Source organism: Pelodiscus sinensis, chromosome 14 (genome assembly GCF_052426305.1).
Source record: "Pelodiscus sinensis isolate ZL-2025 chromosome 14, ASM5242630v1, whole genome shotgun sequence".
Lineage (NCBI taxonomy): Eukaryota > Metazoa > Chordata > Testudines > Trionychidae > Pelodiscus > Pelodiscus sinensis.
This window is the reverse complement of record NC_143065.1, coordinates 39,972,565-39,999,230: the sequence shown is the minus strand read 5'-3', so window position 1 is coordinate 39,999,230 and position 26,666 is coordinate 39,972,565. Positions and strand designations below refer to the sequence as shown.

The window sequence follows — 26,666 nt, the reverse complement described above, 5'->3', positions numbered from 1 at the left end:
TCACAGCTCCTTTGCATTCCTGCAAAGAACTCTGCTAACATTCTGAGGATGCAGGGCAACAGCTATAAACAGATCCTGCTCCAGACCGGTTCTGTGCCTTGGACAATGAGGCCTCGGTCCTGACTGGGGCCTCTAAAACAAGTAGTAAAAATCAAACTAGAGATTCTCGCAGTGTTTGAGCATCCCCATTTCAAGGCTTGCTTGTGTCTCCCTGTGAAACCTCTTTGTTGTTTGACGTGTTCACCCTGAAAGTGCATAGCTGAGGTCTGGAAAATTCCTTCTAGTGGTGTGGGTGACTTTAAGACAATACTAGCAGCTGCAGGAAATGTTCACACTGTTGTTGTAGATCTTGTTTCAATGGCTAGAGCTTTAAGCTAAACCAAGAGGTGGAAACTTTTCTGCCATGCAGGGGTGAGATGGCTATTTTTGCCTTTCTTAATTTCAGTAAGATCATGTCTGATAAGAGCAAATTCATCACTGGTATTGAAATTGGCTTGAGCTGGCCAGGAGAAGGGGTTTGGGATTTCTTTCAGAATGTGGTCCCATCAAATATAGGTTGTTCAATGATACCCCATATAAATTCCAATGTGGAGTGGTAGATGACATGTAGTTATGAAGTTTCTTTTGTCTCTATGGAAGCAGGTTCTCTCTGAGTATTTGTGTGGCCCATTCCATGACTTGATCTCTCTCTGGTGGAGTGTCTTGGTTTAGTGCTGGCAGTTTTTAAGTGTGTTTAGGTGTATCCCATAGACTTTAGTGCACATGATGTGGTATTGGAGTGCCTGGCTACAGAAAACAGATTTCTGGGGAAGTTTTCTTAGGGGGCTGGGGCACATGACTTAAGACAAGAAGCTGAGGGATTTGGGCTTATTTAGTCTGAAGAAGAGAAGAATGAGAGGGGATTTGGTAGCAGCCTTTAACTACCTGAAAGGGGGGAGAGGGGTCCAAAGAGGATGGATCTAGGTTGTTCCCAGTGGTGGCAGATAAGAGAACAAGAAACAATGGTCTCAAGTTGCAGTGGTGGAACTTTAGGTTGTGTATTAGGAAAAAACTATTTCACTGGGAGAGTGGTGAAGCACTGGAATGGGTTATTTAGGGAGGTGGTGGAATCTCTACCCTTATAGGTTTTTAAGGTCAGGCTTGACAAAGCCCTGGCTGAAATGATTTAGTTGCGGTTGGTCCTGTTTTGAGCCGGGGATTGGACTACATAACCTCCTGAGGTCTCTTCTAACCCTAATCTTCTATGATTCTAAGTCTTTGGTGGTTATAGGGCCTGTGAAAGTAAATGTGGTGATTTGTGTCATTTGTAGGGTTCCATTGTTTAAGCTGATCGTGGTGTCTAGGAAGTTGATTCAGGTGTGAGAGTGTTATAGAGTTCAATGAATGGGGGTGATGGTTACAGAAGGTGTGGTGGAAATCTATAAGGGCTTGTCTACACTACAGAGAAGATCAACGCTGCTGCAGTCTATCTTCTGGGGTTTGAATTAGCGGGTCTAGTGAAGTCCTGTGCTGGTAGGGCTGCTCCTCACGAGGAGTAAGGGAAGTTGACAGAAGCATATGTGTGTACGGCGCCAAAACATGATTTAAGATACTTGGACTCCAGCTACATAATTAATGTAGCTGTAGTTGCATATCTTAAGTTGACATCCCCCTTTACTGTAGACCAGGCCTAAGGGAGTAAGTTGTCTGATATGACAATATCACAACATAATTCAATAGATCACAGGTTTCTTAGTTCATTTTCCAGAAAGTTTTCCTCAAGGTGGCCAGTGAAGAGGCTGGCATATTGGGGAGTGTCAGCCGACGGTCAGGGCAGTGAGTCCCTTATGACCGGCTGAAGTTCTTTTAAATTGTGCTTGGTTCTGTTACAGCAACTTGAAGGAGTCAGGTTAAAGCTTAAACAGTTACTATTTTATTGTTACAGGGTAAACTTAGTTGTTAAATGCTACTACTGTGTTACAGATAACACAGCCACTACAAAGGACAGGACAGAAATTACACTAATAAGTCACTTACAGGTACCATGAAACCCTTTTGGTTCTCTGAGCTCTTATTAAATGCATGCAAAATAGACACATAGCAGGTATATATTCTCACCCCTGCATTCCAGACTTGGCGTGGCCAGCGTCTTTCTCTCAATCCCTCGGGAAGAAGTAGGGCGAGGTTGGGCGTCCCACAGACCTCGGGAGACAATCAATACCTGCCAGCAGGTATAGATGATTGGAGCTCAAATGGGGTGGGCTGCTGAACCTCTTTTATACCCCTTGGGTCATGTAGGCTTCTTCCTGGTTTCAAGTGGCCAATTAGGAAAAATGGCTTTGAACACCAAGTTTCCCACGAAGGGTGCAAAGCATAATTTACACCTGGGAAAATGCAGACAATGGGCACCTCTGGTATGTGATGGGCGAAGATTCCTCTCCTGGGACAGTGCAGGCGTGTCAATTACTGGTACTAGCCATCAGGGCGACGGGAGGCCCCGGGTCGTCAGCTAGCCCATTTACTGTCTGGTTTCTGTTTATGGTAGAGTCAGGGACAGGCAGCACACCTGCGTTCCCAGGGCATCAAAGGCTGACTGCCTTTCTCTTGCTCTCTGGGATGGGGGGGGAAACAAGATGGGGTTCGTGGAAAACCAAGATGGGGTTTGTGTCTGGCTACAGGGAGCCAATGCATCCTTGTTTTCATGGCTGTCCCCATGGTTTGGACAAAGTATGTGTTGTGAACTGATGAAGTGTATGCGATTGGCAATGTGATTTGGGTGGATTTCTGAGCACTGCACATTATCTTGTATGTATCTGAGGCAGTCAGTGATGCTGCTGTGGTGAGGGATGTTGGTGAATAGGGAGGTGACACCCATGGTAGCAAGGATGGGGGAGTTTTGTTAACACTGCAACATTTCAGGAGGAAGTCAATAGTATGTTGGAAGAAGATGACCCTTGGCATGGTGAATGGTTTGATGATGGGTTCTATGAGTTCTGTCCCTCAGAATGCAGTGGCTAGATATGACTGGTCTGCCTGGATTCCTTTGTTTGCATGTCTTGAAAAACATGTAGAAGGTCCCTGGGATGAGTTCATGGGGAAAGAGGGTGCAGAGTGTGTCGTGGAAGTGTTCGGGGAAGGCTTTGATTTTGATTGGTAAATGGCAGTATGGGATCTTTGAGTTGGTGGTGTCAGAGAGTTGTCCACTGGCCTCCCTGATGATTGGCCTCACAACATGATTAAGGACTACGCTGATCACTATTAGTGACTGGATTTCAGGGGCTCTATAGCTAACCTTCAAAAGGCAAGTCTGGGGACTTTAATTTGTAACTCTGCTAAACACTAAAAGCCATGGACTCAACAGAAACATTGATGATATGGCTATTTCCAACAATTTGTAACACACCTCACTGCCTGCTAACCCTGAATTGCCCACTTCATTTTAAATAGCAGAAATTATGCAATCACAAGGCCTTTAGGCTCAGGTCAAGGCACCTTATTTGTCAGTCCCTGCGTGTCTTTCTCTGGTGTCGTGAAGAGTTGCTTGCTCTGGAAGTGAGCCAGTCCTTCTCCGGGGGGGAATAAAGTATCTGCACCTAAGATATTCATATCCACTTGTGAGTTCACAGAAGACATTCAATTTAGTGACCACTTCATTTGTTACATGATTTTATCTTTGGACTCCCATCATCTTTCCCCTCACTGGTTCAGTTGCTTTCAATTAAAATCATAAACAGCTTTGATGTTTACATTTTTGCTTTTTATTCTGAAATGAGACATTACTTAGGTCAAGGATGCTAAAGATCCACAGAAAGCCTTTTGTTATAAGAGACCGTGTATGACAAAGACAGAAAGGAGAACGCTCCTCCAGTCATTCTTCTACTTAATTAACCTTTTTATAATTGCACACATTATTTGACAGAAACATAGGGAGCAAATGAGCTGTACATTTGTTTGCATTTAAAATTCCAGGAGAGAACTAAACTGCTACAACTGGAAACCTGCCACTATTACTTGTAACCCAGCTAGTATAAACTAAGCAAAGCCAAAGCTAAGTCCTGTCTTAGCTGAAGTCACTTAACACTTAACACTGTTGTCTCCTACACTAACAGCAGCACATACTGGGCATTATGTTTTTTTAAAATCACCTAAAGGTGAGTAATTAGTATAATCCCACCCCCCTTTTCAGAGCAGTTAAAATAACTGTTACAGGCTTATATAACTCATCCATGTTAGCTTAACTCCACAGACTTTTTTCCATTCCTTATAAGTATAGCCTCAAAGAAGGCAAGCAAGACAACTTCTATCCCCTTTGAACACCTTCTGTTCCCTTCATTTGCTTTTGTCCACAGCTTGTAGATTTACTGAAATCAGGGCTGGATTAAGGTGGCGGCTAGCCGGGCAGCTGCCCAGGACACCAACCTATGGGGGGCACCTGATGGCAGCTGTAAGGGGCACCGCGCACCTGGCCGTGCAGCGCCCCTGAGACCTGCCATCAGGCGCCATGCGCCCAGGGCCGCACGGCACCCCTTAGAGCTGCAATCAGGTGCCGTGTAAGGTGTGCAGCGTGCTGGGGGGCGGGGCCGCACATGCGCCATGCGCCCAGGTGCGGGGCGGGGCCACGCATGCATCACACACCCACTGCCCGGGGCGCAGGAAAGGCTCCAGCCGGCCCTGACTGAAATGCACGAGAATAAAATACAAAGTGTCCTACAATTGTAACATTTTAGAAGGCAGAGCTGTGTTGGGATTCACTGTGTAGTACAACGTGGATGTCACAAGAAGATTACACTGGTTCAACCAACCTGTCCACAAGCTAAAGTGACAACAAAGTAAAACTGAGTCAGCTACCCATTGCCTCTAAAAGCCACCTGTACATAGAACTGTGAGCTGTGTAGGGCTGAAAAGAGAATTGTTCAAAGAAGAATTGGATGGGGAAAAATCTGCTATACAAGGCCAAAAAAAAAAAATAATCTCTACACAAACTGTTTCCACCACAAACCATCAAGCACAGCCATCCTTTTTACAATAAATGGGCACAAAACCATCTGCAAATTTTATGTCCTATCTTAAAGATACTGCAATCAAAATGTTTTGAAGTCACTGGAATGGTATATACAATAGTTTATTCCCTTGACTCTTAATTATGTCTACTTCTCTGAAGACAAAGATAGATTTTAAACTATTTCTTTAATCATACATTAACATTCTGCCACACTTTTTTTTAAAGTGACATCATCTTGGCAACAATAAATGGGATGAAAAATTCTGTTTGTAGAATGGACTTGCCTTATAAGGACTGTGTTCAAAAATAAATGCGCGTGTAAGTGAAAAACTTCTGTAAGGAAGGGAGATGGGGGGAGGATGCATGTGACAGGGATGCAGAATTCCTATCACAGAGGAATAACTGGCTGGGGAAACTAATGTTTTTAAAGCATTTGTTGTGATTGCGAGGCCAAGAGTTACTATGCAGATTTAGTTACTCACTGGAGCAGTCCCTTTGATCTCAGGGGGACTACTCACATCAGTAAAGGTTTCAGGATTGCCCCTGTTTGTTTCAGTGCTTGAGCATCTCTCCAGCCTTATTGCGCTCTTCAGTTACATACAGACGAAGGCAGCGATGGGCAACCTAGGCCATCTCAGTGAGTCACAAGATAGTTGTAACCAAGACGGTCTCCCGGGAAAGGGTAGTTTTGCTCACTGTGCTTGCGTACCTAGCGTTTGCAGGGTGCGTCAACTGAACTGTAGCAGCGCTTTGAAGAGGGAGCGCACGGCTCTCCTAGTCAAGGTTGTGTGCAGTCAACTTGCACTTCAGTTCACATGCCCTTGCTTTACGTGCGTGTCACTTTAATAATACTGGCAGGAAAAATATAATGTGGATGGAAACCAGTGGAATCAGACAACCCTGCGCGTGGGCAGCGGTAAACAACACGCCTTGCAGGCCACAGGTTGCCCACCACTGGACAAAGGGGAGGCATAAAAAGCCTACGAATCAAAGCAATTTCTTTCGACAGTCTGTGATGAACTAGGGGTTCTGTCTGTACCACTTCTGAATGACGGATGATTTTATGAAATTACTGTGTCATAGGCTATTTGTATGTGGCTCCCCCACGAATTAGCAAGGCTCTGTCATGTTTCTACTGGCCAGAGACAACAATGAGTGACCTGCAATCACCTATTCAAAACAGAACACCTTGGGACAATGGGTTTGTTTGCTCTCACTGGGAGAAGACACTTCCTCTTGTTTCTGAAAATGTCCAAGGAGACCAAAAGAAGCAGGTGACCCTGGCAGGAGTCTAAAGGGAATCCCCAGAGAAGACAAGGGCAAGGAATTCACTTTGCCCCAGATTAAGGTGAGGGATTCCCTGCAGGGGCAAAGGATCCGCTGGAACACAAATGATTCTCAAAGCCCCCAAGGGAAAGTGAAGCCCATGAGAGATTCTGTCTTTAGGAGGTTTTGTATGATCTGTATTCTCTTGTGCTTTACATGTTAAGAGCATGGCAATGTTTGACTGGGCAATGTGTGTGTGTGCTGTCTGCATCACAACTACAGTGAGCCCCTGAGAGAGTCAAACTGTAACCCAGAAGCTTCACACCTTTTGGGTGGACTTTGGGAGAAGGAAAAACAGCAAGGAGTCCCGTGGCACTGCAGAGACTAACAGATTGATTAGGGCATCAACTTTCATGGGTACAACCCACTTCATCAGATGAATTGGAGTAGAGTTTGCAGAGGCAGGGGTATATATAAGGACAACAAAAGAAAGAAGGTGATTTTGTAAATGAAGCTAATCAAGTCAGGGTGAAAGTGGCTCATTCACAGCAGTTGATGTGGACTGAACTCCAATTCATCTGATGAAGTGGGTTTTACCCACAAAAACTTATGCCCTAATAAATCCGTTAGTCTTTACAGTGCCACATGACTCCTAGTTGTTTTTGCAAATACAGACTAACACGACTACCCCTCTGAGACTTTGGGAGAGGGGTATGTTTAAGTATAGGGGAAGTCTGGAGAGCCAGTGCTGTGCCTAAAGGGGCTAGATAGTTGGACAGCAGGTTTCAACCATTGGATGGGGTGTCAAATAGAAGGTCTGTGCCCTGAGAGAGTGCCTAGGGACTTAGAGATTGGGCCAGTGGATGGACCCTGTTCAGGTTCCAGAAACTTGAAATACACCAGAGAAACAGAGGACAAAAGCTTACAATCCTCTACTGCACAGTCAGAAAGAAGCATTTATTAGGATCTGTGACAGCCATAGAAGAGACAAACAAGACTTCCTAAGAAGTATATATGGTTCCGGGCATGCTATAAGACAGTCTTTGCCCCCAAAGAGCCTACAGTATTCTTAAAGGGGTTAAAGAACAGAAGAAAGTTTTGTCCTATTTTACAATTGGGATTAAATGATTAAACAAGGTCCAACAGAAAACGTGTAGTAGAGCTTGGAACTGAACTCAGGTCATCTTGTCCCAGTCTAACCATGAGATCCCCTGTTCTTTTACGAGCCAGTGTTCCAACTCTGCGGTGAGCCCAAAGGAGGATGTAGTAACAGCAGTGCATTTCCCAAACAATGATATTTAAAGCTATAAATGGGAACACGGGGAAGAAACATAAGGACAGACTGTTTAACTCAGCTGAAATAGATTGGACTATGAAAGCTTTTGGAAGGACACAGTGGAAAATGGTAAATATTTTGTAACTAATTAAGGATTGTCCCTGCTAAGTTGTGCCAGTTGGCATTTTCATAGGAAAAGACACAATATACATATTTAAGAAAAAATCGCTTACAAGCAATTACACATCTATGACTAATTCAAAGCAAAATCAAGTGCTCAAGTTCATCTCTGTGATGCTATCCCTGTAAAGGTGCAGAGGGCAGAAACACAGATCAGTTACATCTGAAAAAAAAAAGACATCAAAGTTTTCCAGATCTTAAAACTTGATTATTTGAGCCACAGTTTCCCACCTTTTGGAACTGTGCTGCTTCCCCAGACTTTCTTCAAATGAACACAGACCAGAATCATTCCTTCGGTTCTCTTCCACATTTCATGAAAATTCCTGTACACACAGGGCATACATCTTGCATAAGCCATTGTCATCTCACTGGATAAACATGATCTATTTGTTACCAACAAAATTACAACAGAAGCCTATTTTCTTCTGTTACACTCAGTTAAATATTACATTCAGTCCACCTTTTCCCTTTTAAACTGGAAGTCAGTGTTATTTGGCTGAAACATAGAATTTGGTTACAAGTCCTTCAAACAGGACCAAGCCAAGGTGGACTTGTCTCGAGAAAACAGGGACTTATTTTCCGAAGAAATGTCCCTTTTTTTATGAAAAAAAAAAAAAAGACTTTTGTAGGTTTGTATTTTTTTGAAGTTCACATCTGGCTCTAGTTGCTGGCATTGTACTACAGAGAAAGCAGAGACTATGCTGTATCTGATCCCATAGTGATTGAGGAGGACATGTTTTGCAAAGCTTTATAAGCCATAGTCCATTTTTTTTGCAGAATTTAAGCCACATAGGGCTTGGAATCACTTTCAATTTATTCAGCATACTGAGATAGTTGAGGTAGAAAGCAGGGGTGCAGATAAAACATTCTACTATAAAGCCACTGCCATGATCAATTACTACTTGTAATAGACGTTCACAGAATGTAAGGAGAGATTGAGATATGACTTGCATGGTTTATTTCTGATGGTCGGTGGCCATGTTTTTCACTAAGTTAACAGCCTGTGTCTAGAATGAAACTGACACATATGGGGCTCTGGTGGTCAATCTAGAGATGAAACGATGTCACTGTTACCACAGATTTGGTCACTGTGTTCGTGTCATCAGCTCTTCTAGTGCCTTGTCTCTATGATTTTCATATATCAGAAGAACCTCTTTGATTTCCGCTTGCTGAAAACCCATGTCTTTAAACTGCACTAAAAGATGCAGGAATTCAGCTGCCTGGAGGGGGGAAAGGAACAGGAAGGAAGTTAGTTTATCATTATCAATTCAAGGAGAATTCACTGAAAGGTTTGAACAGAGGCAGCCATGTGTGAAAAGGTGCGATTGATCTATGTGATCAATGGTACAGAATGTGGATGGCAAAGCCCTGAACCTAAATGCTGTTCCACCCAGACCAATTCCTGTGCTCAGGTAAAGCCCCATGAAAGTGACTGAGGCTCCAGCTGGTGCAGGGGCTGCCTTTGCAGAACCGCTCCTCTGACGGCAACAGGGCAGTTTGAAAGCACTGGACCAAATTCACCCCAGATAAAAATGGGCACCAGTCCACTAACTTAATGGAGTGGCATCCGCTGGTATTGGTGGTGAATCTGGTTTCACTTCTCTTTCTTTGAACACACGCCCTGAATGAAAAGACACGAGGTCTAACTTTGAATGGCAGGAAACAATTTTTGTTTCTTTATTTCTATCCTGCTTATAATGGAGCAGTCAATAATAAAATGTGACCATCTTCAGCAATTCCAAAGGGTTCTAAAGTCTTCCCTATCCAAGAGTATGGTAAAACATTACTAATCTGGAGGGGGGGAGGGGAATACTCTACGCTTATCTAATAATGAAATAGAATTGCAGTCCGTATTATGAAATAATGTCATGAAAAATAGATCAAATGGGAAAAAAGTGCTGAGCATGAGCTGGGATTTATTTGTAGTGCTCCCCTGCCCTCTAATACCCCTCACTCCTGCCAGACTTTTAATTGGCTTCAGTATTTTCCACAGCCTCTCCTTTGAAACTAAGTCACCAGAAGTGAAAGGTGTTGTGAAGCTGGGGTTATGCCAAAGTTCAATAGTGCTTATCCTCTTCCTTGCCAGCTTTTCACATTTTAGTGGCACCTCCCAACACCCTTGGCCAAATGTGACTTCATACAGGCCATCACACATGGCTACAATACCATGGCTCTACTATCTAGGGAAAGGAAGGTGAACAGTAGAGAGCCTGCACGGGGGCCTTAGCAACTCATTGTGAAACTAGTAGGTAGATGGGCCATGGGAAGGCAGGTGCCCTTGTAATATAGAATTCCTCAGTGCAGGGGCTATGGAATAGCATTTGTACTGCAAGGAGGGAAGGCAGGAATAGAGCCATTCACAAATACAGCTCTGTGCAGTCACAAATACAGCTCTGTGCAGCCCACAAGTATAGCGGTTGTAGAGATCGTGTTGGGGGTTTGGTTCACTCCCACCTCTACTACAAGGCCTAAGCAACATTACTCTTTGCTCTGAATGTGCTCTAACTACTTCTGACCTTTTTCTCCGAGTACTGGAACATTTCCATGGCTTCTTCCACCTGCCCCTCTTCATAGCCCTGTTTCAGTAACCTGTCACAGGCACTAAGGTAACTGAGAAACTACAACAAAGAGAGCAAGAAAGGAAGTGGGTTAATATAATATAACCTTCAGGAGAAAAAATAAGCAGCAGTCAAAATCCGTTGCCCATATATGAAACCTTCGATTGAGGGAGGCTACCTGCTCACCACTCCAACACCTAACAATAGGAAGGTCCCATCTTGGAGGTCACCTGAACTCCACAAGGGGATGAGGGCCGTATAACTAAGAGGATTACCACCCACATGCACATGGGAGGGGACACAAATCATTCCATTATAATGCAAAATCCATACAAGCCTGAATGGAGGCTGGGCCCTCTGCTTCATAAAATTCTAGCCCCACTGATTTCAGCAGGGCCAAGTTTTCAGCCCTGCAGTTGTATCGAGCTTATTTATGCAAACATTTCCTCTGTGTGGGCCAGATCTTCAGCTGGTGTAAATCAGGTCACTCCAGAGTAACATCACCTATAGATCTGGACCTTGACTTTAAAGGAAAGTGCAAAATTGGTTGGTTTTTTCCACCAGCTCAATTCTCAGGTGCTCAATGAAGCTAACATTGGAGTGTTCAGATGGAATTTGGGATTGGAGAACAGACTAGAATTGTAACAAGAAACGCATGGAATATATACAACTTGCACATTGTACAATTTTCCCACAAGCTGGTAAAAGCTTTTTGTTACAGTCACATTTCAGGGAACTAGACCTTGTGCCTTTCAGTCTTCATGAAAGTCAGCTGTAATTTTGCACCAGTTTTTAGCTATAGAGGGAGGATCGCAAATAAAAAGGATGGGAAAGAGTCATCGCAAACTTGTCTCATTCAGTTAGTTCATTGCCTGAAGCTTTGTCCACACTAATTGTCAGTGATTCAGGCAGCAGGATTTTCACCACTTCCCTGGAGAAGATAATCATATAAGATCTTCCCATTCCCTGGGTGTGGGAAATATGAACAAATGGAAGAACTCCCCCACCCTGGGGGAATCCAAAAGTCCAAACTCTGCTTGATGTGGGAAAAATATTTTAAAGTTTGGATTTCTTAAAAAAAAAAACTGGATCATTAAAGTGTTACATGGTGCTGGACCCTAACCTGCCATGCTCAGTGTCACTGCTGATGTTCAAAACATCAGTCCCCCAGGGGCTTGACCCAGAATACTGAGTAGAACATGCCCCCCACTGCAAAAGAGGCCTGTGTGCTGTCATTACTGAAAGTAAACAGTTATGTTTGGCTTTCCTCGTTGTTCTTGGAGTGCTGGCAGCACAATTCCCACTGGTATCTTATAAATACCACAAAAGCTGCTCACCGCCCAAAAACTTATATGACAAACAATAAATGAAACATACAATGGTAAAAAAGCCAGGACCAAATTCACCACTTGTTGTAAATGGGGGCAACTCCATAGACTTCACTGAAGTTGTGTCTGTTGAAGCCAGAGGAGAATTTGACTTACAATCTCCAAAGTCTTTGCTAGTAAAAGAAAACGAATGCTCCTCCGCCAGACTAACAGTATCAGGGAGTATCAACAGAGGGATTCACTAAACTTGCTAAATGTCCAAAAGAAAAGGCTTTCAAAGGCTAAGAATAAAATTTGGCTGAAATCTCATTTCTCCAGTGGTGCAGTAATGATGATTAAAAAGCAAAACCTAAATTCACTTGGCATTATCAAATCAAATACTACAGCCTCTATTCACTTGTCATTTTTATGAATAACTTTCTGCTGTGACTTATCTCATGACCTTCTTTCCTAAAAAGCCACTACTATTGACAACACTTCTTTGACCATTGAAAAGTTAAACAGAATCAGGTTTTTAAATACTGAACCTTTATGTTACAGTATGGACTCATCTTTTGCCTGTGGAGGTGGAGAAAAAATGTAGCTAGCTTACCCTGGAGGAATGTATTTAGGAACAAGTTTTGCACTTGTTTTTTGAGAACATTAATGCACCCACAAAATACTAGATGGGCACGTTCTGCAAACCAAACTAAATACAAACACAGTTTTAATGCATGAACCTATCATAAATTGTTCTCTCTGGTTTTTTCCCCGTGTCGTATAATGAGGTAGCCTCAGTGCCAGCATTTCCTATCAGAGAAAACTTCATAAAGGGGTTTTTATTCTGGCACTATAATCTGTGACATGCTAAGGTACAAATTAGTCTTGAAGTTCTTCAGTACACTTGTAGCTTAGTAATTCACCTGTCCCCCATTATCCCATTCATTACGTTACTTGTCATGCTATGCAGAATATTATTCTTTTTCATATAAAAGAAAAGCAATGCAATGACAAACTAAATCCACTCCAATTAACTGTCCTGGTTCATGCCAGTTGGGGACCTACCCATGCTGTGGCTGTGCAGCTTAAAGTAGCAGGAGTCAAGCTGCCTGTGCGCCTAGCTCCTACTACATTTAAATAACAAAGCCACAGCAAGAGTAGCTCCTGGACCGGCGCGAGTCAGTACAGAGCGCCTTCCCTTATTGACTAATCGTGTAGTCGATACAAATTGTATTGATGACACAATGAGTCAATTACCTGCTTCTTAACATCCTTACAGCACACTGCATGACTTCATTGACTACACAGGGCATGTAGGCTGCACTTTGCCCACTTCTCCGTGTCAGGCTTGTTTTAAGCCTTTGTGAGTAGAATAAATAAAGTTCACCAATCAGGATTACAAAAATACTTGCATTAAACAGCAAAACTGGTCTGTGAAAGATGGTCTAGTGGAGAGGGTACTAGCCAGTCTCTTAGAAGACTTAGATCTAATTCCCTATTCTTTCGTACAATTCCTGGGTGACGCTCAGCAAGTCACATAGTCTCTCTCTAGATCTCATTTCACCATCTGTAAAATGGGATAACAACACTTTCCTACTTCACAGGAGTTCTGTGAGGATGAATACATTAAAGATGGGCATGTGCTCAAATACTAGTTAATGTAGAAATGCATCCAATAAGTAATATGTATGCATTGACAAATTAGAATATACTGTGACCCAGTGCAATGCAAAAGCATTATCTGTAGATATTCAGTAATAAATCACCATTTTGCAGACAAATTATTTAATTCTGATGAAGAAGAAAGAAGTCTCAGAGGCAATTACACAGTCCTATTTGGATTAGAAGAGCCATGGAGATAAATCATACTGATCTAATGTCTGAGGGGAAAAAAAATCTGTTAGCAAAATGTTTCCATACCATGAAAACAAGAAATCTGCACTTCAAAATAACACTGTGCTTTAGGTCACAGGTGTAGGCTTCTGAGTCTACACAGTACATAGAACACTGTAAAACAGCAGCTATTATTGCCTACGGGAAGGTGGCTGAACGTAGTGCAAGCCAATGTTATTACTTAAAAATGTAAGCTCTAAGCAGTGCTCTCTCTAATTTTTTCCACCAATGAGTGGAATGAATTTTCTTATGTGCACCACTGTGGAGGTGACGTGCAACACCTCACCTTCACATTGGTTCACATAACAAAATTCATGTGGCAAAAGTGGGGCCAAGGAGTTCTGCATGTGGGAGAGGGCTCTGGGCTGGGGCAGAGGGTTGGGTCACAAGTGCTCTGGCTGGCAGTGCTGGCTCTGGGATGGGGCTTAAGGATTTACAGTCCGGGGGGGTCCAGGTTTTGGAAGGAGCTCAGGGCTAACTGTTGAGGTGCAGGAGGTGGGCTCCCTGTTGGGGATGGCAAGGAGGGACCCCTTTCCTCGGCTGTGGCTGCTTAGTGCTGGGGCCAGCGGCTTCAAGCTCTGAAGCTCCCCATAGCAGCTTCAGAGCTTGGGGAGAGCTCTCTTTCCCTGCTGCAGCCCTAAGCCCTCACACAGCTTAGGGGGAATTTAGACTCTAAGGCAAAAATCTGAATGAGTTCGGTTCCCATTATGACGTATAATGAGAGCAGAACTGGAGCTCTCTTTTAAGAGTTGGCTAGTTACCAGATGATAGTGCACTTCTTATACGATGGTCCTTTATTGAGTATTTTCCATACTATTCAAAGTACATCAATGCTGGCTCCACTAACCTGACCTAAACTTTGTCTTCCAGTCTTCTGGAGGGCGAGAATTGCTCTGCGTATCGGATAACCCAAGGCTATAACTGGCTCTATAAGGTCACGTTCCTCTTGGCTTAATGCCGAGAGGAGGTCAGCTGTTGAATCTGGATGAGCTCTGTGGGAACTTGGAGGTCGCAGAGTCCCAGCAGGGGGTGGCAAGCAGGAATAGGGGCTGAGGGACTGAAAAATAAACAGAGAACTTTATGTTCGCTAATTAGGACACATACATTTATAAGACACTAGCATTTATTACTATGTGGAGCTACAAAAAAAATCCTTTTTTCTCCTCTTCTGGAACAACAAGGTAATTGTGGATATTCAAAAGCACCATTTCAACATTTGTCATTTAATATAATGTCATTAGACTGGGCATCCCCGGGAAAAAAATCCAGTAAACAGAACAATTCCCTTCTGGCTGTGTGTGTGAGTGTAGAAATACAGGATTACGTGTTAGCATGTGACTTTTTCTGTTACATACCCTACTCAAATGTATTCTAAATTTTACTTCAAATGACCTTGCTGAGCTCAGACCTTAAATGTTTTCAGTGAAACTCTGAACAGACTGAGATGATAATGTCTGGAGACCGGAAATTTTGGAAAACTTTAAGCTATGAATGCTAAAAATAAAAACAAACAAAAGAATCCCTTTAAACAATCCATTACTACGAATCCATTACTAAAACAATTTGTCCACAAGGTCGCTCTTCAAATGAGACTCGACTTAATTAAGTCTAGGCATGGGTTCAGATACAGATGGATGCTAATGTGGAAAACTGATCACATCCAGCTTCTAAATTTTGGGGACTCCTGTTCATAACTCCAAGAACAAGCTCTTTAATTTGTCCTTGGCTGGCCAAGCAGGAAACAATCATAGTATCAATGAGGATGACAGGCAGGTGACCAAGTCTTAGAAAAAGTAACCAGCAATAATAAAAAATGTTTGTAGTTCTTTGCTGAAAATGGAAGCTGTCTCTCAAAAATGTAATTTTTTTCATTCAAAAAAATGTTCAGCAAAAAATTTCAGATCAGCTCTAAAAAAAACCTGACCTCCAAACACTACTCAGATTTTCCTCGATTAATTTTTTCATTATTTTCATCTTCACCATATAACAAAGGCCAATTGGTTCTATTTTCCTAAACAGTTTCCAAATGTTTGAGAAATACTCCTGTATAGCATGCCTTGTCTCCTTTCTCTTACACCTTTTACCCCACTTTACAAGGAGATGCGTGACAAAGGTACACATTATCAAAAAGTCTGGTCTTACCGCAACTGTGGGTTTATGGTTTCTTATTGGAGGTATTGACCTAGCAGCAGAAAGTGTCCTAGGACTACAGCAAGGGGTAGGCGGAGGTGTTGGGGTTAAAGTTCCCATCAAGGATACATCAGAGGCAGGTCCGTATCTAAGATTTCTGCTACTTCGAGAGCGCTGGTAGAGCGAAAATGGTCTTGGAGCCTGTTTCTTTTCAACAGATGCTCTATTTAAAGGATGCACTAAAGCAGCTAACTTCTTTTTGGCTTCTTCCAACTCATTCTTCATACTATTAAATAAAATCATGGATCTTCTTTGCTTGATCAGACCTGAGGTAACTGGCTCGTGGCAGCACTTTTCAGAAGGTGGATCTAACAATACTGGTGAAGACCTTGGCCTAAACTGATACATTCCGGAATGCTGAGGCATGGCATTTTTGACACATTTGTTGTCCAAAATGTTTTCTTCTTCGTTGTCGTCACTTTCTTCACAGGCAGTTGAGGAGTACTCATCACCTTCAGAATACTCATTCTCCTCAGAGTACCAGTCCTCACTTTCTGTCTCAGCCGGCGCAGCTCTGGGCTGGGGAGGGCCAGATCTCACATCAGCGGCACTTAGGCTCACACATCTCCGAACAGAGGTGGTATGTGTAACACCATCCTTAGCTTTTCTACCAGTTGTCTCCTCGGTCAGTGTACTGGTGACATAGTTTTCTTTAGGATCAACCAAAAGCAGCCAGCAAGGTGGAGCTGTTGGGACAACATCAGCAGTAACTTCATACCAGAGAGTTTCTTGCCCAGAAGCGGCCTCAATCCAATAAAGCACCCTTCTTTCTAATGAGAAATCATACTGTAAAATAGCAGTAAGTGTCATAATTTAGTATTTATTTTAAAAACCTCATGTGATGGCAATTAAAATACTTTTATAGGTTCAAACGTGCACTCCTACTCACCCAAGTAATGCTTACATAGAACTAACTGCATGAGTAAGGAGTGCAGGACTGGACACTATGGGCGACATCCTCTTCTGGTGTAAATCAGCATAACTCCATCTCAGGCAAGGGAGTTATTCCAGGCAAGGGAGTTATTCCACAGTTTGCCCCAGTATTTGTAATCTTCCTCATAGAACTGTATCCACCTCCCCAAAATGATTGTATCGGACTCAAATTCACACCAGAACTTTGTATCTTTTTAATTTTTGAGCAATGCTTAAAAACTAACTTCAAGAACTGAGCTTACAAACAAGCTCTATGCCCCGCTTTAAGTATTTATCACCGATGGTACTGGTGAAGGGGAACACTGAACTGTGGACTGAGAGCGTTGGCATGGAAGTAGGAGAAAGACTATTTTTCATGTACTTTGTTTTAAAATATAAATATATTTGTGATGCAAGTCTAAAGTCTGATTGAGTAAATAAGTCTTATATCATGTTCTGGAGCTTGCCAAACTAGAATTCTTATGGAATGTCAGAAGGGGTGAAAGTAACTTACATTTCTTACAGGTACTGTTGTATTGCCGCTCAGGGCAGGGTTGGGGTGTGTGTGGAGGGGTTCAGGACTCAGGGCTGAGGGTTGGGGTGTAGGGAGGTACAGGAATCAGGGCAGGGGACTGAGGACAGAGTGTTGGTGTGTTTGAAAGTGCAGGAATCAGAGCAGGGGTGGAGGCTTGGGGGCTCAGGGCAAAGGACTTGGGTGTGGGGTTGCAGGAATTAGAGCAGGGGGTTGGGGTATGGGAGGGAATGCAGGGGGGAAGGGCTCCAGCTGGGAGCCTGCTGCACCACCTCCTGCAGCGGAGCATCCTAGCTGGCTCTTACTTTGACATCTAAATGTCAGACAAATATCCCACAAGCTCAGACCACAAGTTCTGATTTTTACAACTTACAGATAGTAAGGCAGAGTGCTTGCTACTGTGATGACTGCCAATGGACTTGAACCAAATACCCCACAGCTAAAATACACCCGTTTTCTGAGGGACGATTCTAGATCCAAACAAATTCTGGTGATTAATAATATTGTTTATTTCAAAGCAAGTTATGTAGGCCAGAATTGTAAGAGGGGGCAACTGGAATACCTGTGCAAACACAACCATGGGAGCCAGGAGACCGCATCAGCTTGCAATTAGCCTATTTTACACATGCCGCATAAGGAACAGATGCTGCAGTCTCTTTCAAATACCTACTCTTGCTCTATCTGAGACTTTTAAAATAGGGAGTGGAGCACAGCAGGGCAAAAATGACCGAGTAAAGAAGTGGGATGTGATTTTTAAAACTGTGAAGTTCCTACTAGCAGGAGTAAGCAGCATCGCTCTCTTTTATGGAAAGTCCTTCCAACAGACTTGCCAAGAATAAAGTGCAATGCCCCCACCTACTGGTGAGAACTTGTGGAACGGCTCTGAAACCAAAGCTGTTTCTTTTACAAAGAGGACTCCTGCGAAAATCCTGTCCCATTCTACGGCTGACACTGTGCTAGCAACAACTCCGTGTAACCTAGGAAATCTATGCCAGCAGGTTCTGGAATAACATCGACAACTGAGATGACAGGGATAAAAAAGTACAGCTTGCCAATGGGAGAAATCCACAGCAGTTTTCTATAACTGACGAAGCTGTTCTAGCACCATGTGTATTTAAAACAGTGATAGAAATGTAGCCGTGTTAGTCTGGTGTAGCTGAAACAAAAAACAGGACTATGTAGCACTTTAAAGACTAACAAGATGGTTTATTAGGTGATGAGCTTTCGTGGGCCAGACCCACTTCCTCAGATCAAATAGTGGAAGAAAATTGGCACAACCATATATACCAAAGGATACAATCAAAAAAATGAACACATATGAAAAGGACAAATCAAATTTCAGAACAGAAGGGGCATGATATTAGAGGTGATAATTGGGGAAGCTATCTTTGTAATGAGTAAGATAATTAATGTCTTTGTTTAGAACTAGGCGTAAAGTGTCAAATTTAAGCATGAATGACAGTTCAGAGGATTCTCTTTCAAGTCTGGTGTTAAAAGGTCTTTGAAGCAGGATGCAGGTAATCAAGTCGTTGAGACAATGCCCTTTCTGGTTGAAATGGCAAGAAACTGGTTTTTCTTTGTGATCGTGTCTAATATCTGTTTTGTGGGCATTGATCCTTTGGCAAAGTGTCTGAGACGTTTGTCCAATGTACAAAGCAGACGGACACTTTCGGCACGACAGCATAAATTATATTTCTGGATGAGCAGGAATATGTGTTCTTGATCTTATAACTCAATCGGTTAGGTCCAATAATGGTATCAGCAGAGTGAATATGTGGACAAAGCTGGCAACTGGGTTTGTTGCAAGGGAAGGTTCCAGGGTTGGCATTAGTGTGGTATGTCCTGTGGTTACTGGTAAGAATCATCTTGAGGTTAGGTGGTTGTCTATAGGAGACTACGGCTCTGTCTCCCAGAGCCTCTTGGAGTTTAGTATCCTGTTCCAGTATAGGTTGTAGTTTATTGATAATGTGTTGGACAGGTTTAAGTTGGGGGCTGTAGGTGATGACAAGTGGTGTTCTATTGTTGGTTTTCTTGGGTCTGTCTTGAAGTAGATGGTTTCCAGGTATTACAGGATACTAAACTTTGAGAGGCTCTGGGGGACAGACCCATGTGTTCATTTTTTTGATTGTCTCCTTTGGTATATATGGTTGTGCCAATTTTCTTCCACTATTTGATCTGAGGAAGTGGGTCTGGCCCACGAAAGCTCATCACCTAATAAACCATCTTGTTAGTCTTTAAAGTGCTACATAGTCCTGTTTTATGTGTATTTAAACAGTGTTCAACTGCAGTGTTAACAAGGCCTACATCTTTCAGAATACACCACACAGCAGCATATGTCCTAGCCAATGCAGGTAGTTTTGGCAGGCCTAAATTCCCTTTCGGGTCATGGGCATAGATCAAACAGGATCTAGGCTTTGCCCTACCAATCTTTGGCCTTGCATGAGACTGCAAAAATGAGTATCAGTTTGGTCCAGAAAATAAATATTTCAAGGGGTTTTTTAAATGGAAAAAATAACTAGCTACTCCTAATATCATAGATATTAATATTGGGATCAAAATTAACAAAGCTGTGAGAACAGAGACTAACCCACCATTGTGCACATTAGGATCTCAGTGCAGTCAGGAATATCAAAGTCGGATAAACTGATTAAGTTGGTGCTTTCAGCAGAGTCCTCTTCAAAACTCTTGCACATTTTAAAGGGTATGTCATCCAGGTAGCTCATATTCTCTCGATAGTTTGCAACCTAACAGAAAAAAAGTAAATAAAAAGAAGTCTTAGTACATTTAATGTGAAATGGGAGAGTATGGCTTTTCACACGCCCAATCCTAAAAAAAGACATGAAAGGAGAGGCAAAGTAGAAATATATTATAATAATTGCAAATAAAAATAATTTTGATTCTAAACACAGGTTAGAGAGAAATGAAAAGCACTATTTGCTGCCGATTCTGGTAAAGCCGAAGAACAATGTGCACCATAAACACACAGACAATCTGAAGAACTGCATTTGGTGTCAGAAACTAGAAATATTTACGTAAAAGGGCTAAACTATTATTAGATGAAGGCATTTGTGAAGAAGACAGAATAGGGGCACTGTTTGGCCAAAACCTCCAGGGTTCAGCTTTTAGATCACAGGTGGGGAACCTCAGGCCTGGGGTCTGGATCCGGCCTCCAAAGCTCAGGGCCCTCCCCCCCACAGCATTGCAAGCCCAGGCTGGTGCTCCAGCCCCCCCTGCTGCTCCACCGCAGGGCTAGAGCACACACAATCTACTAGGCTGGACCCCCCTCGGCTCTGGTGTGGGAAGGGAATGTGGGGAGTGTCTTTTTCCTTCTGTCATGGGCTACATCTGTGAAGGTTTGGGGAGGGGTGGGAGTTGCTCCTCACTTGTGTGCAGCCCCCTGCCTGATTTTTCTGAGAGTTAGCGACTCCCGACCCAAAAAAGGTTCCCCACCCATTTTAGATGATAAACTGCTGTAAAACTCAAATGTGATTCATACTGAACACAATTACTTCACTTGGCTCACAGAGCTCAGACTGTTGATCTTACTCCCTGTAATTCTGCTGCACAAATCTTGTCCTGTGATCCAGATGGTCAGTGCTCCACTCATTAGTGACATACTATTCCTGTGCAGAATCAGGGAGGGCTGTCCTTTCACACGCACTTTCCGCTCTCTGACGAACTTGCACCTAAGATCCTGCCATGGACTATTAAAGGAGGCAGCTTTTAACCCAAGTGCCAGTCTGCATTCTGCACAACAGACTTTTCTAGGTTGCACTGCAGCACACAGGTCATCGGAGGAAGTGGGCTATGCCCACGAAAGCTCATGAAACCATAGAATGTTTTGTTAGTATATAAAGTGTTACAAGACCATTTGTTGTTTTTCAAGTTTATCCTGTACAGACTAACTCAGCTACCCCCGGAAACAGCTATACCTGTTCCGAATGTGCCTGGAGCCAGCTGATTTACCTTATTTACCCTACATTTCAAACCTCAGCAGTTCTTATGAAGAACCAGTGTGCAATTACTCATTTATCCTTTTTCCAGGCAAGAGCATATTAACTGCAACTCATTTCATCCTTTAGCTACTGGTTTACCAGCTTCTCAGATCTTTGATAGCCTTTCTTCTATACTCTGGCTAGGTTTACCTGGCATTGCTCAGGTCCTTAACTCAAATAAGTTCTGTATTTCTTTATGTAAATCGTTGCGCTGGGGTGGGGCTGGGAGAAGGGGTTCAGGACGCAGGCTGCCCTAGGGAGAGAGGACAATCCCAGCCCTCTGTCATCGCAGCACCCAAGGGCCAGGTGAGAAGCGTCTCTCCATGGCCTCTGCAGTAGCAGCAGGCACAGTCAGGGGAAAGTGCATGTACAGGTGTTCGGGGACTGACTCACAAGCTCTCTGAACTATATAGTAGATAGATGTCCCTCTCGCCACTCCTGGCCCCTGCTGGCCCAATGGGGCTATAGCTGTCCCGGTCCCCATCTCTGGCCCATTGCTGCCCCTCTGTGATCATTCTGCAGTATAACAGCCCCTCCCGCCAGATCCCTCCCTTTCCATTTTATGAAAATTGAATTCTGCACACATCCCAATCTCTTACCATAGTCAGCCTTGCTTTACGTTATAATAGGAAGCCACATGTCAAATTTGGTGGCCCTAACGTTAACCGTTTAGGAGGAAGTCTTGAACAAAGTGACGCATAGATGGGCAGACGTGCACATTTCTGAAATATCTGGTAAGAAGATGAAGTACTCTGTTCTGGTACCCATGGTAAGTGATAACTCGAACAGATGGCATTTAGTCCCAGGGCACCATTGGGTCACCAAGAGCCACATCAACCCTAGCTTCAATTGCAGAATGATACAGACTCTTATTTATTCACAGTGTCCATCCTCCATTATATTCAAGCTTAATTTGCCATATAGTTCCAATACTCTTCACATATTTCCCTTTCCCTCATTTTTCCCCTCGCTGCATTCACAACTGCCACATCTCTCACTTCAATCATCCATCCACCCACCTTTCTTCCTTTCATTTCTTCCCCCAACAAGAAAACTGAGTACAAGGAAAAGAGCAACGGGCAGTTCTTCTTGAGACACAGGCTAAAATAGCTGTCTCTCCACCCTTCTGCAGTTTAAGGATGAACTTGGATTGGGGGAAGGAGTAGGCAGTTTCACAGTGGCCAACGGAAGCACAAATAGACATCCTCCTAGCCCAGTTGACATGACCCAACAGCAGCCCTAGCAAAGTCTGAACTAAGCAGCACAATCCCCAGGGCTTCCCCTCCACATGGCTGACCCAGTTGGGGTTTAAAGAGCAGATGGAAGGTGACTGCTGAGATGGGAAAGGAGCATCCTAACAGATACTCACAAATCCAAATGAGATTACTGGAAACAGAATTGCTGACGTTATTGTTGTGCGCACACATGCCCTCTTCTCCAGCTTTGCCTCATCATGAGAAACGGCTCCTCTTTCAGAGTCAGATGGAGCAGAGTTCATGCACTCAGTTATCTCTCTCTACATTAGAGATGCGTGTCTGCCTGTTTGCGAGACCATGTGTTCAAGAACTCCTCCTAAGCAGGAAGCACTGCACCAGATTTGGAATGCAGCTTCCTCTTAGCCTAACTTAAAGCAAGGTCAGGGGTTGGTTGTGCCAGGGAAACACTGGGGAGCAGCTATACCAAGGGAGTGACCAACTGGGGATGAGGCTTGCCCTCTTGCCTGCTATCCGGCAGGTAAGTGGCCCCTCTACCCCAAGCTCTTACCCCCCTGGCTTTTGACTCGTGCTGGACTGCGGGGAAGCTGCACTAGCCCCACAGCCACGGACCCCCTCAAGAGCGGCACCAGGCAGCCCTGGCCTCCTCCTCAGAAGTCAAAGTACGCCACCTGCCAGCACTGCTGGGCTGTCCAGTGAGAATGCAGCCAGCCAGCACGCGCAGCCCCTTCCTTCCCCCACTTCAAGCTGGGGTAGACTGGGGAGTGCTGCCAGTAGACCAGTGCGTTCTGCCCCCTCCAAGCCCAGGCCAGACCAGTGCAACCCCCACCCCACTCCTGAGTTGGGCCAGGGCAGCACCAGGTATGTCATCTCATTTAAATAAAAAAATACAGAAAGAGGTTCAGTTTATTTCTATGGGGTATAGAACTCTGCTGTTTTAGTCATTTTCCTGAACGCTTTGTTTGGGAGGTGTTGCCCACACTGTTTTCCAAACCCTGTTATTGTGAGAGCTGAGATACCACCACACTTATTGTTAAGAGGTATATTGCTATTGTATTACCTACATAAACTTTGAAAAAAAACCAAATCATATTTTGCATGGCAAAGTCTGTTTGTTTTTGTGATAGGAATGGCAGGGAGAGAAGGGTGGAGGCTGGGATTAGCGGCACAGAAAGTATTGTTACAATAGTGCCAATAGATTTAGGCTCTTTATGAATGACTCAATTTAGTGAAAAATAAGTTTGTTGAATAGTTAGATAAGAAATTAGGGATTTGGGCTTCTTCATCTACCAGAGACTAATACAAACCTACTTTTTGCATAATGCTAACTAGAAAGTCTTGATAGCAAGTCTTCTGACAAGACTTGGAATCTAAAGTCTGTGCTTTTTTTTTTTAATCCCCACACAGCAGTTCCTTACAATGTTACTGAAGAAATACAAATTAGCTAGAATCATATCCATTTCCAAGTTTTGCCCATAACTTTTCAAACAAGAGAGAGGTATGTTCATTAGCAAGGATAAGTACATCAAAAAGAAGCAGAATTTGTACAAAGGGGATAGAGCAGCATGTCATATAAAACGGTGAACAATGTGGATCTAAAAAGGAGGATGCCCCTAAATTAACTCTCAGCCAGAAACTCTTTGTTTCATTAGGATACAAATTTAAATACTGATATTATTAGACTAAAATATGAACATTCCAATGCACAATACCCAGGAACGACTGATCTAATTAATATATTTAAACTTATATTAACATTACAGAAAGGCTGTTATTTGGATTGTTAATGGAAGGATTATGTGCATCCAAGACTGTAGTTGTAGACAGATGGACAATAACCAGCTTTGCAATGCTGCATGTGCATTTTCATTAATACATTTCACGTGTAGCAAGCTGGAATCCTACACTAACCCAGACCATCTGCTTTGATACATGAGAGGCTCAGTGTAACCTACAGCTTAAGAGTCACAGAAAAACAAACTATTTAAAAACAAATTACAGTGAAGCATTGCTCTTTCGGTTACCTTGATCTTATATTCTGAAGAGTCCAAACCTATGTACTTAATATTACCTTGCAGGCATTGTGTTCTGCAGAAAGGAAAGGATGGTCCAGTAATTAAATAACAAACAGGGTCTTTTTCTCAAAATAGGTACAACTTCCATTATGGTCAATGGCAGTCAGGCATGTACAGGCAGACCCCGGGTTACGTACAAGATAGGGACTGTAGGTTTGTACTTAAGTCGAATTTGTACTTAAGTCGGAACTGGCATCCAGATTCAGCCGCTGCTGAAACTGACCAGCGGCTGACTACAGGAAGCTGAATCTGGACGCCTGGGACAGAGCAGCTGGGGCGCTGCCAGGTAGGTCTCCGCACCGTCGCATCTCAGCGCTACGGGGACCAACCCAGCAGCACCCCAGGTGCTCTACCCCAGGCGTCCTGATTCAGCTGCTGCTGAAACTGATCAGAAGCGGCTGATTCCAGGAAGCCCGGGGCAGAGCAACTGGGGTGCTGCCAGGTTGGTCCAGTAGCGCCAAGGAGCGGCGCTGCAGGACCAACCGGCAGCGCCCCAGCTGCTCTACCACAGGCATCCGCAAGAAAAGCCTGGTCTTCTGGGGGGGGGGGGGGGGGCGGAAGGGCACTAGCTGCGCCCCCCCCCCCCCCGCCGCAGCAGACCAGGGAGACGCGGGCCGAGACGTAAGTCGGATCCACGTAACTCGGGGACTGCCTGTATATGGAAAAAAATGTTACCATTTTCTAAATAAAGACTTTTAAAGACTCTTTTATGGATTAAACAAGGAGTGTTAATGCAATCCCTAAATCAAGAGTTAACAGAACAATTGGTGTTCTGACAAATATCTGAAATATTTGCTATATTGAATTTACCAAAACACAGGCTTGTTTATCCAAGTTAATTCACTTCCCTATTCGGGTATAAAGCAATACAACGCTTCTAGTATGGATGCAGTCATACCCATATAAATGTTCTTTATACCAGTATAGCTATTCCATATATGGAGAATAAAACTCTCTGGTAGCACGGTATGCATATCAGGAGTTGGACTGATATACTATTTTGATTTAAAAAAAATACACAAACACATGCGCAATCATTGATACAAAAACTTTGTGTACATCAAACCTAGGAAGTGGTTACACACTAGATAAAATCTGTCAGCACTCCAGGTATCTTCAGAGGTTCTTAGCTTTATTCATAACAAATGGACCATTATGATATGCTATAAAAATATGCAACTGAGGTTTCCATTTTTAAGATAATAGGAGACCCTGTCTGACTATGAAAGCAGAGTTACCGACCAGTAAATAAGAGCTTATGCTAAAACATAATTTTATTTTTTTTTAATAAGGATTCTGAGCTCACTCATCCAGTGTCATCTTCACATTACTCCTAGTCAGTTTCACATCAGAGAATCCAGGATGACAGCTGAATTAAACATCAAGCACAATTTAAAAAAACATAAAGACACTACAAGAGTGGACAGAATGTCTTACTGCCATACAATAATGAAATTGTATTGCAAGCAAACATGAAAGTGGGGCAAAGGAGTCATGGAAATTTATAATCAACTTTCTTTTGGGACGCAATAATTTTCTAAGCCTCAAGAAAATAGCACAAAAATGCCTTTCTGGATTCAGCTCGGTTCATAGATTTAATCCGATTAGTGTTTATTTGAAAACAGACTCCTTTAGAATCACAACCACAAGCTTGGATACAATAGTTTCTAAACTATCCAATCTTTTGAAGACGTTATTTTCAGTTGGTGGCTTAAACACCCAAAGACTTTTTTTTTCTTTGATCAAAATATTTTACAAGGGAAATCAATCTTAGACAATGCTATAATATGAACTGTATTAAAACTACATAGCAAGAGTATACTTAGCTCTACAGTACATCAACTGGCATTTTAAATTTTGTATATTTATGAACAAGATACAGAAGTATAGTTATGCATACCTTAAAAAAAAAGAAATCATACAGCTTTTCCCATGAAGTAGAGAAACTTGTGTTGTTTTACATACACCGGTATTGAACCACTGCTCAGTTCTTTAAATGCTTGCACCACAGAAGTGAGGTGTCTAAGTCACGTTTCTAATCAGCCTGCAACGCCATACCCTCTGACACAATAAGGAGCCTAACCACTTATCCTGAATATCCTCTCGTCATTCGTTAAGTTTTATAAATTGAAGACACTGCTGCCATTATTTTTCTAGAGCAAATAAAATACTAGGATAAAGATTTGCTGTATAACACAAAACTAAAAAGAGCATTTTTTTCCTTTTGTAAACCAGAAACCCTGGCGTTGCTTTTAATTACTTTATAACAATTTATTTTATATGATGT

The 26,666-nt window shown here is 43.0% G+C and overlaps 1 protein-coding gene across 1 annotated transcript; it reads right to left on the bottom strand.

Annotated features, from left to right (window-relative positions):
• Positions 1 to 3,734: 3,734 nt before the first annotated feature.
• UBAP1L (ubiquitin associated protein 1 like) lies at positions 3,735 to 24,768 on the bottom strand. Its single transcript, XM_006129191.5, has 5 exons — positions 19,687 to 24,768; positions 15,604 to 16,437; positions 14,309 to 14,518; positions 10,220 to 10,321; positions 3,735 to 8,923 (listed from the first exon to the last, which is right to left on the bottom strand). Exons 1-5 carry the CDS (start codon positions 19,816 to 19,818, stop codon positions 8,789 to 8,791), a joined length of 1,413 nt encoding a protein of 470 aa, XP_006129253.3. The 5' UTR covers positions 19,819 to 24,768; the 3' UTR covers positions 3,735 to 8,788.
• Positions 24,769 to 26,666: the final 1,898 nt, after the last annotated feature.

Coding starts and splice junctions, on each gene's coding strand:
- UBAP1L (XM_006129191.5), bottom strand. CDS start 19,818: ATGAGCTACCTGGATGACATACCCTTTAAAATGTGCAAGAGTTTTGAA. Junction 14,519..15,603: donor ACCATAAACCCACAGTTGCG/GTAAGACCAGAC, acceptor TTTATTTTTCAG/TCCCTCAGCCCCTATTCCTG. Junction 8,924..10,219: donor TCCAGTACTCGGAGAAAAAG/GTCAGAAGTAGT, acceptor TCCCCCCTCCAG/GCAGCTGAATTCCTGCATCT.